Source organism: Triticum aestivum, chromosome 1D (genome assembly GCF_018294505.1).
Source record: "Triticum aestivum cultivar Chinese Spring chromosome 1D, IWGSC CS RefSeq v2.1, whole genome shotgun sequence".
In the NCBI taxonomy this organism is placed as follows: domain Eukaryota; kingdom Viridiplantae; phylum Streptophyta; class Magnoliopsida; order Poales; family Poaceae; genus Triticum; species Triticum aestivum.
Window position 1 is genome coordinate 239935681 of NC_057796.1, and position 15962 is coordinate 239951642.

Consider the following 15962-nt stretch of genomic DNA (forward strand, 5'->3'; position numbering starts at 1 on the left):
CAAAAAAACTACTTGCCCTAGCCTCCCATGTCACATCAGGCGACTCAGGAGGCCTCCTCGCCGCCACAGGAAAGACTTCACTGTCGACGCCCCACCCACCTGCCGCCTTCGGAGGAGGCCACCAGGCCCGCATCCTCGTGTCCCACTATCCTTCATCCCTATCTTGCCAATCCACAAAAGGCGTACGAACTCAGTCCTCAGTTGTGGTTGTCCCAGCTGGCATCTCCGTGTCGAGTTGCGACAGCGAATATGCTGGACTGCCCCTCCACCTCAAGCCTAGGTTGCGGCTTCTCGGCTGCTCCATACCGGGTCATGCGATGGCTTTGGTATCCCTGCTGACATGCAATCGGTTGGATGCGGGCATGGCTGTGTTAGCTCGTTGGCCCATGGAGGAGTGGCTGCAGCGTGGTGCGTAGGTGTGGGGAATGATCGGATCTGGCCTCCTCATGTACAACAGCTACGGCGGCAAGGAGGGCACCATGGTTGTGGTCGATGGTCTTCAAAGGGTGCTTGATGGCTGAATGCAGCTCTGATCCGCTCGGGGCCTTCAGCGGCATCGCTGAGATTGTGCAGTGACGGCGGTTGTCTAGCCCGACGCATGTAGTTGCTGGGATCATGGAAAGTGGTGGCGACAACACATAACGGACTTCAATGGTGGTGCTTCTCAAGTGCCCAGTCTCGAGATCCGAGGTGAAAACCTTGGACTGGCCCGAGATGGTTATACCTGGCAATGGCAATGTCCTTGCAGCATAACCTTGTTGAAGTCATTGCTCATATATGCTCGGACTGGTTCTTCGGGATGAAAACTTAGAATCTGGCCTTTGGCGGTCGGATCCGGCGACGGCAACATTTGAGCATTGCTTCCTTCCTAAAAGCATTGTTGTTGAAGAATATCCTTGTGCGTGTGCTGTCATGAAATGGTTGGTGCGGATATGGTCATTGTTTTAGTTTGTTAGGTTTTTTTCTTGCTTAGGCATAGCTTTGATCTTATATGAGTTTGCTATTTGCCGATGGGTTTTGTGTGTGTTGGTGTTGATTGTGTATATCCTAATTATGCAAAGGTCGGGTGTGTATCCATTATGTTTGTATCCATTTGATGCTTCATCTTGAGTCCATAAAATCCATCTTTTATCGAAAAAGCACACCCTCGTGATGATGCACTTGAGTCGTGTCTTTAAATGTGCCTAACAAAATTGCAAAGTTCTGGGAAACAAAGCACGAGAATGCAAAAATCGTGAATAGTTTACAAAGGTGTTCATGAATGAACCTAACATTTCACGATCAAACATCGACTAACATAATCATGTTACTTGATGCGTTGTAGAATCTGAAAGGACTCACTGTTGAAAAATTAGTCATAATTACTCCATGCTTCCTAATTTTTAAGACCTCACAATCAATCAAGGTCTCCGGTTTAAATTGGGTCGTCTGATTTTGACCGGATCAACAATTTTACAATGAGCACTCTCACTCATCCTTTTAATTCACTATGCTTCCTAACTTTAAAGATCTCCCATTTGATTGAGGAATAAAATTTTGGATTAGGTTCACATTTTTACCGGGTTAATGATTTTCCAAACCAATTGGCGACAATTGGTCTATAAAAACATATCAATCTCGTGCATCCTCTCACCACCAAGAAAGAAAAGCAACAACATGTGATATTGTAGCACCAATATAGTACATGCAATCACCGACGTAGAAAATTTCGCCACATAAATATGGATTGGTTAGCACTTAACATGGAATCACACAGCGAAAGGCTCATCAAACACCACATTATAAATAGAGAGAAAACACACTCCATCATCTCCCTCACTAATCAAACCAAATATTCCCTCAATTCCAAAATATAAGGTGTTTGAAAAGTCAAATTCCTTTTACTTTGATCAAGTTTAGAGCCAAAAATATCAACACCCACAATACTAAATATATATAATATGAAATTATTTCATGATGAATCTAATGACGCCGATTTGATAGTGTGAATATTGATATATTTCTCTACATATTTGATCAAACTTAAAGAGGTTTCATTTTTCAGAAAACCTAATACACCTGATATGTTGCAATAGAGGAAGCAATTTTTTTATGAAAACCCAACAACACCAACGACACAGCAAAGCGCACCCACCCCTTCTAGTTGGTGTTGACACTTGAAAAGAGAGTGTTTTCTCTCGGGATGTGTGATGATTACGAAGTGTTACTTGTTCGAGATGTGTGATGATTACAGAGTGTTATTTGTTTGTTGAGATCAAGTCAGAAAATAAATAAACGAATGTCCAAATTTAAAATTCTAGCTAGATTGGTAGCGTGCATTTTTAATTCAAGAATGGTAGTAGTTCAGTAATTGTATTGATTTTGAACACATCGCTTCACACATTTGCATCACATCGAATTATTTTCCTACCAAGTTATGCTTTAGATTACGAGATGTAGTTGAAACAAAGCTTTGAACTCGATTTGCACTTCATCCTTTAGCGAGAAAAACCGGCCAAGGATTCAATCCAGCCACATGTTCCGCTACGAATTATTTTTCTACTGTGGCCAATTGTGCTTTCATAAAAATTGTGCTTCCCTAAGATTGCCCAACACACTGCAGGCTTGCTTCTTTGCAATACCACCGTATAGCTTCATATCATGTCTGACTTTTTTTTTTTGAGAATGTTATTTCAATTTGCCATTAGTGGTGCTATAAACGCGTACACACAGAGTGCCAAAAAAAAAGATACTGATAGGCCATGTCCCAGTTTGAAGTTACTGCTCAACAAATACGGGTAAGGAAATTAACAAGTGAACAATACATGAAAATAACTTCTTAAATTTGTCAACACGCATCTCAAATAACATTGGGAATCTTGGTACTACATTACTAGACTTGGTCGATAATGATCATCCGAGCTCTGAGCTAGCTCGTACTACTTAGAAGAAGAAGCATGTAGAGACGCTTTTCTCTCATTCGACACCACGGCCTGACCACGGTTTAGCAACCAGAAGCAGAGGCGTCTTCAGGCGCACGGAGAGCCCGTGCAGCTCGGTCATGTCCACGGGCGGCTTCCTCCCGCCGGCTAGCTCCCAGTCGAAGTGGTACACCAGGCTCGCTAGGGCCAGCTCATTGGACGGCATGGCGAACCTGACCCCGGGGCAACCTCTCCTCCCGGCGCCGAAGGGCAAGAACGCGAAGTCTTGCCCCACCTCATGGGTGTACTCCAAGAACCTCTCGGGCACGAACTCCTCGGCGCGGTCGCCCCACGTCGCCGGATCACGGCCGATGGCCCAGGCGTGGATCAGCACCCGCGTGCCTGCCGGGACGTGGTAGCCGAGCAGCTGGGTGTCCTCGACCGTCTCCCGGGGCAGGAGCAGCGGCGTGGGAGGGTGGAGCCGGAGGGTCTCCTTGACGACGGCCTTCAGGTAGCGCAGATCCGGCAGATGGTCCTCGGTGACGTGGCCGGCGTCGCCAACGGCCGTGCGGACCTCGTCCTGGAGCTTGCGCATTTCTTGCGGGTGGTTGATGAGCTCCGCCATGGCCCATTCCAGCAACGTGAACGTTGAATCCGTGGCGGCGGCAAGCATGTCCAGGATGATGGCCTTGATGCCGTTCGTGTCGAGCTCCTTGGCGGCTAAGAGCACGTCCACGAAGTCACGCTGGTCGCCGTCCCCGGCGCCACGCCTTTGGCGATGGTCCGTGATGACCCGCTCGAGCAGTCCATCCATCTCCTCGAACGCGCGCCTCGCCTTCCGCTCCAGTCCCGTCACGACGTCGACCCACCGCAGCCATGGCACCTTCTCCCCCATGGGGACCGTGCCGAGAAGCTCCTCGATCTCGGCGAACACCTTCCTCAGCCTCGCTCCCCCCTCCTCGCCGTCGATCCCGTAGTCCGCGTCGCCAAACGTGGCGCGAGAGATGGCGGTGAATGAGTAGACGATGAGGTTGTCGCTCAGGTTCACAACGGTGCCGGCGCGGCGGACCCGGTCGACGAGGGCGGCGACCTCCTGCCCCCGGACGCGTCTGAAGGACAGGAGGCGGTGCGGGTTAAGCATGTGGGTCACGCAGACGCGGCGGGCCTGGCGCCAGTGCTCGCCGTACGGCGCGAAGCCGATGCCGCCGGTGCCGTAGTAGAACCGGTCGACCATGAAGAGCTTGGGGCGGCTGGCGAAGGCCAGGTCGCGGGTCTTCATGGCCTCCTCCGCGGCGGCCGCGGAGCACGCCACGACGGTGGGCACGCGCCCGAGGCGTAGGTACATGACCGGGCCGTAAGACGCGGCCAGTGACCGGAGACTCCTGTGCGGCAGGCTCCCGAGTAGACGAAGGTGGCCGAAGACTGGCAGGCTGGGCGGCGACGGAGGCAACGTTCTCCGGGCAGCAACCTTGCTGCGCGTCTTGGAGACGAGGAGGGTGAAGAGGAGGAAGGCGAGGGTGGTGAGGACGAAGGGCGAGTTGAACAGCATGACAATAAGTGAGACGGTCGTCATGTCTCAAAACGTGCGAACTCTCGAACGACAAACTTTTTGTGGAGATCGATTTTTCTCCTTGCTACTATGATACAAGTTGTAGGCACCACACCTGCAGCTCATGTACGCGGAGGAACAGAGCCCGACTTAATTAACCCCTGCGTTTCTTTTCTTTAAAATGGAGCATTACGGCATGGCTAAAGAGCATGGTATCGGTGAACTCCACCCGTGCCAAACCCAGTTAAAGCATGTGAGCTGGTTCATCGCGCACGTTTTGTTTTTAATACCGTGTGCACTGTAATGAACAGCACACTTGTTGTTGTTGTTTTTAATAATTTAATTCCTATAATTGAAAATTCTTCAGAATTTGTATTGGAAAATAGGCAATCACATGTTCCATATCCATCATGCCTACCAATTTACGTAGGTTCAACCACCATTACATAACTCAAATCACGGTAGCATATGATCAAGCATTACAGGAACACCAAATTAAAACAAGAACCATGGCAGCACTAAAGAGGCGAAAGATATGGTCGTTGGTGTAGCCGAAGTTGAATGCCCGTATTGTGTGCTCCTCCATGCCAAAGGCGTGCATAACTTTTGTACAACCTCTTGTCATCTTGAGGAAGACTTCTAGTTCATTATAGCAGTCGTGTGAAATATTGGACAAGATCATGAACAAAACAATTTGACATTATACTACAACTCATTTCCTACTGTTCCAGGTGACTTTTGATCATGCATAGAACAATTTGACACTATGGTCATCTCTAAAATGTTTCTACTGATTTTATACATGTTCATTGTCTCCAATCCCAATACGATCACAGTTCAACAAATATTGGACAAGATACAAAACAAATGCTAACAACCAATCCCATAATGATAGACAAAAATAAACAAAAAGAGGCATATCCGACGACATGCTACGCACGTGTTGCCAGTAAGACAGTAGTTGAACTTCTCAAGAATACAGAAAGTCAGATTCAAATAGTTCCCCGGCAGTATGTGCTTTTCCCACGGCGCAAGCTGTATATCGTGGTGATTATGAGCCCATGTATCATAAATTGATGTCTAGCCGGCTTGTCCTACTACTGTTTTTGTCAGGAATTGCCGATGACGAGAATCTGTGGTATCTGTAGTTCTCCGCAGAAGAGGACATTGGCTGTTGCGGAGAGGGAGTGAGCGGTAGAGTTACGTTCTGCTGAGCAGATAGTGGGGCGACACCGTTGTATTTGTACCTCTGCCCGCCATAGCTGCAAAAAGGAGGGAAATAAAATGTGTCTACAAGATGGCCTGACCAATAGCTAGTCAAATGGAATTCTGATGGACAACTACAAAGATAATATCAATTCACCGAGTGCACTAGCCTGCTCTTAGTAACACATAAAAAAATAAGACAAAGAGCTCACCTTTTCCTTTTGAACAACTCTTCGTCATTCGTGGTTTCTACAGGAAGAATGGTATCCCCTCTGGGAGTGAGAGACCATGGGCTAGGGGCAGGAAGTTCATTCGAGAAATACCTCCTCCTTATCAACTGAAAGATAAATCTTAACAACATTAGTAAATATTATTATGTAGCAAGAATTCTTATTTGCTACTCAAATGAATAAATTATTCTGTTGCACAAACCATGCGGAAGAACTTAACCACAGCTTCTTTATCATATCTTGCCTCTTTTGCAGCCTGCATCCAAAAGGTCAACATATCATTTGCAAAGGCACTAACAACGTCAACCCCAACCAGTACATAAATAATGAGAGCAGAGCAGAACATTTTAATTCAGAGTCATACTGCTAAAGTCCACTGCATTACAGTAAAGTTCTTTTTTCATGGAAATGTAAAGACATCGCGTGAAATATGTGAATATGAGCACATTAGAATTACCGTGAGCAGACCAGAATTGCCAGGGAAGCTATCCACAAGTGGAAGTTCTTCACTCGATGGAAGTAGGCCTTGCTTGTCAACCCATTGACGAGCAACATCAATAAGATTTCCACTGCTAACTCTTCTACCATCTCTTGGAGCAATGTCTACTTTGTTAGCAATCACTAGGTAAGGAACTGGAAGACCTCCTGGACCACCAGACCCAAGAGGAGCTGAAAAGGTCCCAGACTCAGCAACCTCAACTGCCCACTTGCTCAAATTTGTCTTTGTCTTCCTCTGAGATAGGTCATAAACAAATATGACACCTGATGAATAATTATGGAGAAGTGAATACAGGATCTGTATTATCTGGTCTACTAACACGAATTTGTAATACCTAGTTGCTATGGAAAACTTGAAACTCATATCTGAAATCACTCGGGCACAATAGAAAGAATGCATTGATTCTATCAAATTGAGAATCAGGAAAAGTCATACTAAAAGAAGTTGATATCTACACTTTGTGGTGATAAGATAGTTAAATAGGAACACCAGAGAATGAATTGCTGAAGTCACAGAATCTCAGAAAGCTCAGCAGTTGTGAGTTAAACAGCTAGTAGCAAATATGCAAGTTTGTCACTTCTATTTTATACGAGAAAATTTGTTGTTAATACTGGTTGAGAAGCAAATAATATCAGAAATGTATACTATGCCATATAAGATGACTGAACCAGATTAGTAGGGAAGCAAAGGCCAGAGTATTATATTGGTATAAAGAGAATGGTGTACCATTAATTTGTGAATAAAAAAGTGAACGGCAATCTCTGTAGCGATCGTGCCCTGAAACATCCCAAAGCTCAACAAAGAAGTTCCTTTCAGCATCACCGACAATGCTATTAGATGAACTCCCTGGGCTTCCGTAAGTAATATGCTGAAACGATTGAGTAAACAATTCTATCAGAATATACTGCTGAAATGACGGAGTGAGCACACTGCATTACATACTTTTACATCAACTGTACATCCAATTGTTTGGGTCGGTCGAGCAATCGCAGAACCTTGAAGAATGAGACGTGCCAATGAAGATTTCCCCACACCTGGAAAAAGAAAGAAGGAAAATTCATCATGTCCTATTAAACTAATCAGTAACAAGTTAAACTTCTACAAACAGTACTTGAGCATCTCTACAAGTTGATCACAATGGTGTGCGCTAAGGAGTATTAGTATTGGTCTAGGTTTCTGTATGTGGTCATATTGGTCTAGATTTCCTTGTACCCCAAGTCTCCTGTACCATATATTCTCCCCATGGGCTATGGTAATACAACCAAGTTGCTCCTCTAGCATGGTATCAAGAGCCAAGGTTTAGAGTTTTCTCCAGACACCGCAACTCGTCCACCTCTCACTATCGGTTTCTTCAAATCAGTCTTGGACGATCAACATATTTTCGGTCTCATTTCGATTAATTTTCCTCTGGATCCATCTCATCCTCCAACCATCAGCAATGCCCTAGCCAGATCAGGCCGCTGCTGGGCTGCCTCCTCTGCCTAGACCGGAGCTCCCCCTCCAATATTGAATCGAATTCGGCCTCTCACGCCCGTCCGTCTGCTTCCCTGGCTGCTGGATCAGCCCCATTGCCATGCGCATGTCACCTTGTGCAAACGCCCGACCGGACGCATCCGGCCCCGACCGAAGCCCATCCGCCCGCTGCTCCGGTTGGATTGGGCCGCCGAACCGTAAAGATCCAACACCTCGTCCACGCGTGTCTGTTCTCCATCGACCACTGTATCAATTATTCAGACTACGGTATCATATATTCAGACTGGGGTGTCGATTATTCAATTACCGCTTCTCTAGATCTAACGGTCATCGTCTCTCCGCGGTCTACGTTCGTTCGATGGTCCGGATTGGTTCTGGTTTGATTACCGTTGTACCAGTGTAGTGTTGTGGCATCTTAAAAGTCCAGTTGCCTCCTAAGCTTACTCTAGAAGTATCCAGGGTGTGTATGCGTCCTACTAGAAGAGTCTGTTTGTGGGTAGAGTCCAGTTGTCTCTTAGATGGACCCAACTTAGGCGAGTATCAAGCGTGTGTGGAATTACTGTTTAGAGAACAGTAACATATCTAAAGGGTCTATATAAGGATGTATCCCCCTGTAAGGAGGGCAAGCAATGAAATATCTAGTCCCTGCCTGTGCTTCTCTTCTAATACCTAATTCCCCATCCTTTCTCCACTACCCCTCTACTGTATCACGGTGACGACCCTTGCGCCAGCGAGTGCCCCGCCATACAACCTCCATAGCGAACGTCAGCTGCAACATCTGGTATTAGAGCTAGCCACCATGGCTGACGATGCGCCTGAAAAGACCAATCCCAATGAAGATGTGTTGGCAGCAATTGCCGCGCTGAGCAATAAATTCAACAAGGAGTTTGCACCTCTGGATTCGCGATTCAAGTCACTAGAGCAGATCCCAGGGGTGCAGGGAGGAGGCGGTGGCATCTTGCAGCGCCCTCCATCCTTGCCTTTTCTGAGAAGCAGCATAGTACCTGATCTGGCTGCCAACCTGGTGACAACCACGACATCCACGCCCTCAATTCTAACACAACAGCAACTGCCCTGGTCCCAAGCATCATCTCACAGGACACCGGGCCTGCAGACGATCCCTCCACTCAGACTAGCCACAATGGGTATTAACATAGACTAGTAACATGCACATGTTACTAGTCTATGTTACCTCTATAGTGGGGAGTAACATATGTGTGGTAACATGCAACACTTCATTTATTAGGCTATAGACTCATTTTGCTTTGATATGTGTGATGTTACTCATACTACTAGTAACTAGCTATGTTACCACTTTCCTCCATTTCTTCATTTATTGCTTGCCACATCATCTATTTTATCTAGATATGTGTGATGTTACTACCTATGTTACTCCCACTGTGGGTAGTCTCACAGCCAGGATTTCAGTTTCCTCACTCAATGCCATCCAGGCCCTCAAATTTGCTGTTCTGCAGGGTCCACAAAATTGCAGATACCACGGATGTGCATCGATACCACAAACTTGAATTTCGCACATTCAATGGCAACAATGACCAGATGGTCTGGTTGAATCGGTGTGACAATTTCAGCTGCGCATTCCATCCCTAATCTGATGTGCGGGACTGAGGTTGTCAACTGAATCGTCTCCATGTATCTCCATTGCCTAACATGCTATGTTTTTAAGGCGGTAAGGCGAGGCAAGGCGCTGGGGGGGCGCCTCACCGCCTAAGCGGTAAGGCATAAGGCAAGGCGGACGCCTTAGAGAGTTCTGAGCAGTAGAATGAAGTAGAATTTGGTAGGCAACTAGGCATACACACTACACATCTTGCACTTCCTGCTGGTTGTAGAGCCCATATAGCATCCATCCTCTTTGCACTTTCTCTTCTCCCCAATAGTAATCATGCATTATTCTAACCATCCAGGCATCCAGTAACCACTATAAGAGAGGCAGTGAGCAACCAGCAAAGCAGCTAGCACAAAGCAGTGAGCAACTAGCAAAGCAGGAAGCAATGAACAACTGAAAAGCAGCAAGCCATGAACAACTGAACATGGAAGAAACGGATCAGAGGAGGGTGGGGGAGAAGGGGGAGGGAGAGGAGTAGAGGATGGGGGACGTATATCTTGGCAGTTGGCTCCTTGCTGTTGCCTGTTGCTGGTTGCTGTTGTACTGAAGAGGAGGATGAGCTACTGGAGAGGAGGAGGGGGAGGAGGAGGAGCTGCTGGAGAGGATCTGCTGCAGAGGAGGGAGCAGATCTGCTGGAGGAGAGGAGCTAGAGAAGGAGGAGGTGCGTGTGGATTGGGGGCTGTTTCTCTCTCTCTCTCTCTCTCTCTCTCTCTCTCTCTCTCTCTCTCTCTCTCTCTCTCTCTCTCTCTCTTACCTGTTGGCGCCAACAGCATCTTTGTTTCCCGCCTAAAACTGCTTCCCTGTCTGGCTGGCAAGCTCAAGGCGCCAACCTGGACGCCTTAGCAGCGCTTCAGACGCCTTAAAGCTTAAGGCGGACGCCTTACTCAGGCACCTAAGGCAAGCTGGACGCCTTGAGCTTGTAGGGCGCCCTGACGCCTAAGCGTCGCCTAGGCGACGCCTTACGGACGCCTTAAAAACAATGCTAACATGTGATCATCCTGGTGAGTGGATTGAGTGGTTTCAATGGGCAGAATATTGCTATAACACTAGCTTCCAGCGTTCTATCAAAACCAGTCCTTTTCATGTGGTTTATGGCAGGACGCCTCCGTCGTTGGTGTCATATGAGCCAGGCTCGGCACGTGTGGAGGCGGTTGAGCGCTTCCACATTGAGCGGGATGAGTTCCTAAAGGAAATTCGTGACAGGCTTCTCCAAGCTACAAAAGAACATGACACTTAGCACCGTGGCCTTGAATTTGCAGTAGGAGACTGGGTTTGGCTCAGACTGCACAACCGCCAGGCAGCATCTCTAGCGGTCAAAGCACATGCTAAGTTAGCACCAAAATATTATGGGCTTTATCAAGTCTTGGAGAGGATTGGTGCAGTAGCTTATCGACTACATCTACCTACTGGTGCACGTATCCATGCATGCTGCACTATTGAAGAAATTTCATGGAGATCCACCCGCATCTGACCCAGACCTTCCATTGATCGAACATTGGCGTGTCATTCCAGTACCAGCAAAGGTGGAGCAAGCATGCCACAAGTGGGAAGTTCTAGTGCAACGGCATGGTTTGCCAACAACAGAGAGCACCTAGGAGCCGCTGGGTAAGTTCAAGAAACTCTATCTGGATTTAACTTCATGAACAGCTACTGGGGCCGTGCTTATAAAAGAAAGAACATGGGACCAGCTAACATGCAGGAATAGTCAGCTCTATCCAATATGCAGCTTGAGGAAAAGCTGCTTCCATGAGAAGGGGGGTAATGTTGTGGCATTTTAAGAGTCCAATTGTCTCCTAAGCTTAGTCTAGAAGTACCAGGGTGTGTATGAGTCCTAGTATAAAAGTTTGTTTGTGGGTGGAGTCCAGTTGTCTCTTAGCTGGACCCAGCTTAGTCCATTTTCTTTTGCAGGTATCCCCATTCTGAGTCTGTTCCAAACAACTACGTCGTCCTTCTCCCATTCTCTTCATATAGAGTTGAAGATTACCTGGTGCCCGAGTCTCTTAAGAGTAGGAGCAGGTCCGTTGTAGGCATGAGGGAACACGGCGCTGGGTAGGAGGACCGGGTCGACAACTTGGATGGGCCAGGTGCCATGGAGTACCTGATGGGCGTGTTGACCTCCAAGGTGTACGATGTGGCCATCGAGACCCGCTGGAGTGCACCCACAAGCTCTCCGAGCGCCTGGAGGTCAACCTCCATATCAAGCATGAGGACCAAGTAATTAATCACCAACCTCGCAGCATCCCTTTCTGAAGATGTAGCTTCATGCTTCCGTTCGCTGATGCTTCAAGAAATTTTTTAATTTCCAATTGCTTCCTCCGATAAAACTTCCACAAGGGTGGGCTTTGAGGAGGTTTACCTTGATTATGATGTTTAGATTGCTCACTCACCCTGGTGTTTGCATGTTCTTGTCGTACTATCCCGATGATAGTCCAGGGTAGCCACGGATAAATAGTCAGAAACCCTGAATACGTGTATCCTGTAACACTAGCTATTTCTAGCTACAATACTACAAAAAAGTAGATGGTGCCGTGATTCAATTTCAAAACGGTGCACACATTCAGGGTTTTCTTCATTCCTTTTTTCAAAAGTTGTCCCTTGATTCCAAGCGGGGATGTCATTTTTACAAGCTTTAGCATGCTAAGCATGACTATGGATTTATATAGTTATGGGATAACCTTCTTATCCGCGAGTTCTTCGGCCAAAGACTCCTGATATCACTTGTTGGGCCCTTGATTACGAAGTACCAGTACCAAAGGCAGACTCGAATGCATTAGGTTGGGAAGCGGCCTAGAAGGTGCTTAAAGATAGGTGACAGTTGTGAAAACCAAGTTTAGTCGACTTGTCGGCAGCAACTGACCTTTCTTTCAAGGTAGGAATGAAAGCTGGCATGCAGATAAGGAAATCTCTTTTGGGGGGTGGCAGCCGTGAGCATGTCGCCGTGTGGGGAGGCAGCCACGCCGCAGCCACTCACCTCAGATACTCCCTCCTGCAGTGGGGAATGGTGTCGTTGATGCGGAGGACTCCATGTCGGGTGCTGCGGCGAGGACGGTCAACAGAATACGGAGACATGCCAATGAGGAGGCGTGGAGGACGGCGCCCACGACTACATCACCAATAGACTCAGAGGGGGTGTTGCACGTCTCATACAGTGGAAAAGCACGCTAGAAGCCACCAAGGAAGACCATCGAACAATCCCTAACCCTCCATCGAGCCACCGCCACAGCGACGAGACCAACGCCAGTAGTCGCCGCCACCACCGAGTTGTACAAGGTGCGCCCTGGTGTTTCTCAGGATCTTCCCTGCCTCTTGAAGAAGCCTCGTGGCATTCCGGCGGCGGTTTTTGGCCAAGTGAAAGGGCATCCGCCCCGAATGAGGTTTTTGGTGTTAATGGCAATAGAGATTAGATGACTACCTATGTTCCGCACATGTGTCCAATTTACACATCAATGGAAATGAAACATATGGTTGGTTGGCGACCCCCCAAGCACGCCAAAATTATATACCAACGATTTCTCATTTTTGAGTCATCGGTACGTCGTACTATTAAGAGGGGATTCGCCATGAATCTTGTGTGGGAATCACTAAACAAATCAAAGCCAAATACACCCACATCCTATGAGAGAAAGAGCGCCTAATCATCCCCTGTTTTGCTGTTGTTTGTTCTGTCTGAACCAAATCGGAGTATCCGACCTTTGTCGGACTGTCTGACATGGGGTCCGACTTTGTCTAGGGCTCTGGATAAAGTCAAAGGCTGGGTCGGACATTGGGTCAAACATTTTGATAAGTTACTGTCCTACTTTGGTCAGACTGTCCGACTTTTCTGGACAGCAAGCATAACGAACAGATTTTTGGTGGACCTATATAAGGCACCCTTCTGCTCCAAAGGAGGATGACAACTCCATTATTCTTTCCTCCAATGATCCAAAAGCTTAAACCTTCAATTCCTCTCTTTCTCTCTAGCCACTCGATCTACTCCATATTTTAGAGAGAGCAAGAGGATCACCCCTACAAATCCATCCAATCAAAACTCGAGTTTGTTGATTCCCCACATGATCCTAGCTAATCTTGCTACTCTTAGGTTTGTGGGGAACCCTAGACGGTTGGTATTTCCGGGAGCTTCTGATTCGTTGTGCCTCGGACTCGTTTGTGAGGGTTTGGAGCTCGCCCCTAGTGAGAGGGAACTTGGGCATTTGTTGACAAAGGTTCTCAGAGACATAAGGTGAGGTATTCGTTGTCGTGGGAGCATTCGTTGTTCCCCGCCTCTCCAGCAGAGATTAGCACACCCCCAAGTGTTGTGAACTTTGGATTACTCATTGTCTCCATCACTTTCGGCTGTTTCTTAACCTAGCTTTACTAGTTATTACTTGCTTGTTTGACTCCTTGTGTAGCTTCCTAGCTTGTTGTAATGCATCGTGTAGGGTGTATCACCTAGTTGCATATCTAGAGAACTTACATTTCTGCACACTAGGCTCTAAACGCAACTAAGAAAAATAATTTAATTTGGTAGTTGCCTACCCCCCCCCCCCCCTTCTCTCCCCAATCGACATTTCAGGCATCTTTGATCCTTCACCGAGGCTAGCAGCCAAGAACGCTTCTTGATTTTGGGGGCAGGTGGATTTTTGGACATGGCAGTCAGCGGACTTGCTCCGGTCTGGCTCCACTAGGCTGGATGCCGTGATTGGTGCAGGAGGTAGAGACGAACCCTTGTTTCAACTCCGGCTGGGGCTCTGCGCTCATCCACACCAGCACCATTGAGATGCAACGCAACACCATGGACAGTTGCCACGCCGTCTATGACGTGGACTTGCTCCAATCAGGCTCCATCGCGTTAGACATCGTGGAGGCCGTGGTTAAGGAGTTGGAGACAGACCCTTGTTTCAAATCCTGCCAGGGCCTCGCGCTCACCTGCAAAGGCACTATCGAGATGGAGGCCAACATTATGGACAGTTGTGGGCTTGTGGCCGCCACCACAATGCCGTCTTCAGGTCTCCACCGTCAAGAACCGCGTCTTGCTCACTCTGTGTGCTATGGTTGTGGTTGCCACTTTCAAATGTTTCATTGACCTTATACATATTACTTAATAATCAGTTTGATTCATTTAGTTGCATTCTCACCTTGTTCATGTCAGCTGGTGTCTGCTCCATAGCGAAGCACGGGTGTTGTGCTAGTAAATCCTAAAACTAAAAAGGAGCTGTCGTTTGTCCATCCATTCAATATATATAACTCAAGGCAGAAGAAACCCACACCACATTTAGAATCGGAACACCAGGGTTATGAACAACATCTATTAAGGCAACTGCTAAATAGCCCGTAAAAATAAATCATGTTCAGTTGGTTGATGAATATAATATAGACAGATTTTGAAACCAGTTTCGCCCGTCGTACCAAAGTTAAAGTTTTGCTAAAGCACATCTAAGTCATATATCCTTGATTTTACGCAGAGATTCGTGCGGGTATTTTATTTCTTTTCTTTTCATTTCCTTTTTATGTTTGATTGAATCACTTAGATGTGCAATAACTCTAGATGTGCCCTGCTAGAATTAATGATGACATTCTCGTGCTAACGTGTAACTAGTTGAACGCCGTGGCTCTCAATCCGTACCATAAGGCCTCCTAGAGCGTCCGAACGTGTCCCATCTTAGGTAAGATACGAGTTCTTAAATCGGAAGACTGACCTGAATCGCCGACGACGAGGACGCGCACCTGGCCGTAGGGCATCCCGCCGTTGAGGTCCCGCCCGCTCCCGCTCGCGCCGCCGTCCCTCCAGAACCTCATCTCCCCCGCCAATCAATCGAGCAGCGGCAGCTGCTGCAGCAGACAGAAGGCTAGATCCGTGGATCCGGAGGAGGCTGTAGCCGCATCGATCGGGAATGAAGGAAGGAATGATCCGAGTTCCGAAAGCACGAGGAGGGGATTCAGATCTTCGATGGAGGCGAGTTCTCTAATCCGCTCGTGGGATCAGTGTCGGCGACGGCTGCCTCTCCTCCTCCCTTGCTGTCGTGGCTTCCTTTCGCTCGCTCTGCTGCCGGTGCTCTGTCGCGATGGCCGATGGGGCAACTCGCACATGGACTCCGGTGCGGTTGCAACCGCACCGGGTATGGCTGGTCCACGGCCGTTGGATCAAACGAGAAGGCTTGGACTGAATGTTTGGCAAACTATATATACAGGTGAAACTTTCAAAACTTGTTACTAGGTCTGTTGTCCCTTTGTACCATAATTTTTTTTTACGAGGACCTTCGTACCATAGATTTAACTGACGTTAATGCATGTCATCAAAAATTATATTGTTGGATTCGTATTTGAACATAGCTTTTGATAAATATTTTTTTCTATGTATAATTATATTTTATTATATATTAGTTAAACTCATGGTCAAAATATGCCCCTAAATACGAGGACTAACAAATCAGGACGGAAATAGTGCAAATTAAGACCATAGTTGCATTTTTTTTCTCAGAAAAATTGTACATACGCGCGCACA

The 15962-nt window shown here is 47.3% G+C and overlaps 2 protein-coding genes across 2 annotated transcripts; both read right to left on the minus strand.

Moving 5' to 3' along the window:
* Nucleotides 1-2801: 2801 nt before the first annotated feature.
* Nucleotides 2802-4611, minus strand: LOC123167904 (cytochrome P450 71A1). The gene has a single exon (XM_044585769.1). It carries the CDS (start codon nt 4471-4473, stop codon nt 2956-2958), a length of 1518 nt encoding a protein of 505 aa, XP_044441704.1. The 5' UTR covers nt 4474-4611; the 3' UTR covers nt 2802-2955.
* Nucleotides 4612-5222: 611 nt separating this feature from the next.
* On the minus strand, nt 5223-15599 carry LOC123181213 (small GTPase LIP1). The gene is made up of 7 exons (XM_044593471.1): nt 15157-15599; nt 7327-7418; nt 7111-7252; nt 6343-6647; nt 6088-6141; nt 5868-5992; nt 5223-5711 (listed from the first exon to the last, which is right to left on the minus strand). The coding sequence occupies exons 1-7, from the start codon at nt 15254-15256 to the stop codon at nt 5516-5518; spliced, it is 1014 nt and encodes a 337-aa protein (XP_044449406.1). The 5' UTR covers nt 15257-15599; the 3' UTR covers nt 5223-5515.
* Nucleotides 15600-15962: the final 363 nt, after the last annotated feature.